The sequence below is a fragment of the Sinocyclocheilus anshuiensis genome, unplaced genomic scaffold (assembly GCF_001515605.1).
Source record: "Sinocyclocheilus anshuiensis isolate Anshui unplaced genomic scaffold, SAMN03320099.WGS_v1.1 scaffold1230, whole genome shotgun sequence".
Lineage (NCBI taxonomy): Eukaryota > Metazoa > Chordata > Actinopteri > Cypriniformes > Cyprinidae > Sinocyclocheilus > Sinocyclocheilus anshuiensis.
Window position 1 is genome coordinate 800826 of NW_015558637.1, and position 2038 is coordinate 802863.

The 2038-nt window shown below is 39.9% G+C and overlaps 1 protein-coding gene across 1 annotated transcript in view; it reads right to left on the reverse strand.

Annotated features, from left to right (window-relative positions):
- The window catches only part of LOC107680840 (liprin-alpha-3), a gene marked incomplete at its 5' end in the record, with an annotated part of 37760 nt that overhangs the window by 28473 nt on the left and 7249 nt on the right, over positions 1–2038 (reverse strand). Inside the window, 4 exons of the mRNA XM_016476890.1 lie at positions 298–426; positions 503–562; positions 660–734; positions 1282–1446. Of these exons, the coding sequence (XP_016332376.1) occupies positions 298–426; positions 503–562; positions 660–734; positions 1282–1446 (429 nt within the window). The remainder of the gene's footprint in view (positions 1–297; positions 427–502; positions 563–659; positions 735–1281; positions 1447–2038) is intronic.

Consider the following 2038-nt stretch of genomic DNA (forward strand, 5'->3'; position numbering starts at 1 on the left):
TAACATTTCCATCACACGCTTGAGGTATTCGGCCAATCACAACGCACTGGATAGCTGGCCAATCAGAGCACACTTCACTTTTCAGACCGATGAGCTTTGTAAAAATCTACGCGTTTCAAAAAGGCGGGCATAGAGGAGAAACAATAATGTACAGTATGTGGAAAATAATGTGTTTTTTGAACCTTAAACCGCATAAACACATTTCATTACACCAAATACACAAAATAATGTTATTTTTAGCAACATCATATGACTCCTTTAAAATTCTCCCTCTATAGGCAGCAGTGCAACACTCACCTGTCTGCACATGAGCGCCAGTCTTTCTTTTAACTGTGAAAGCTCTGCTCTCTGTCTCTCTATCTCTCCCTCTCTCTGTCTGTCAATCTCGCCATCATCCAAGATGGAGGAGGGGCCGTTCGGGAGCCGCTGTGTGAAAAACAGAGGAACATGAGAAAAAAAGATTGAAAAGATTCAAAACATTATCCAAATAGTTCGGACTCACCTCCTTTCCATTGTCCAAACCCCGTTCTCTCCTTTTAATCTGATCCCGTAAAGACAGAACCTAAGTGTAGCGAACAAATCTAAGCATGCAAGACCAGCGTGCCACATAAAGAGAGAAAAGGAGGTACAGACATATGTTGCAAACGTATGATGTTTACCTCATTTGTGGATGCTTCCAGCTCTTCCTCTAGAACGGCAACTCTCTCTAAAGCCACACGCAATCTCTCACGCACCTGAGGGAGAGAAGAACAATAGACAATGAATCAACAGGGAGAACCTGTCCAAAAAAACATCACCTCTATGAAGAGACGCAGTAATTCTGTAGATGTCTGACTGTTTAAACACTGATATCAGCTTTAACAACTTCTTAATGAACTCATAAAGTGCAATATGAGAAGGTGTCCTGCTTCACTGATAGCTGTGCTTTAAAACAGAATTATTAGGTGTTTTGAAGGGACCAAATGAAACTACCTTTGCATCAGAGAAATAATGGCTTAGATTTTGTTATTTCCCTTCACACAAAGCTATTGTATAGCTTAAGAAGACTTTAAATACAGCATATGAGTCATATGGGCTATTTTTGTGATACTTTTATGGTGCTTTTCATCATTTCTGAAGCTTTAGGCCACTGTGTTTTCATTATGAGCAGGATTAACCAGAAAAACACAATGAAAACAGAAACCAAACGACAGCTGTGGTCACAAAAAAAAATCAGATATTTGGATTTATCATCATGCCAAAATATTGTAGGACAGGAGAGAGTAGGGAAGGGCTGCTGACCTTTTCGTCCAGGGCTTTATGGTGTTCGAACAGGGACTTGAGGGCCTTGAGCACCTCCACCTCGCTGGAGACTCCAGCAGGAGACTGAGCCTGCCTCTTCACCACAGTCATCCTCAGAGAACGCTCATGACGAGACACCAGACACTCCAGATGCTCCAGCAGCAGCTAGATGGCACAGGAAAGAAACAGAGAAAGTAAGAATTTAAATTGGGAGACGGGGGATAGTTATTACCCCTTTCTTTACTCTAGTGAACATTTGCCATAGTAGGATTGACTCCCAGAGAACAGTCTTAGGGGAGTCACATACATTACCATTCAAAATTTTGGGGTCAGGGAGATTTTTTTATGTTTTTAAGTCCTTTATGCTCAAAGGCTCAAGGCTGTATTTATTTGATCAAAATTACAGTAAAAACAGTAATATTGCAAAATATTATAAGATCTTAAACCGTATTTCACATTTAAAATAATTTATTCCTGTGATGCCAAAGCTGAATTGTCTTCAGTCTTCAGTCTTCAGTGTCACATGATCCTTCAGAAATCATTCTAATATGCTGATTTGCTGCTCAAGAATAATTTCTAATCATTATTAATGTTGAAAACAGCTGTGCTGCTTAAAGGGTTAGTTCACCCAAAAATTAAAATTCTGTCATTAATTACTCACCCTCGTGTTGTTCGAAAGCCGGAAGACTTTCATTCATCTTCGGAACACAATTTAAGATATTTTTGATGAAATCTGAGGGCTCTCTGACCCTCCCAT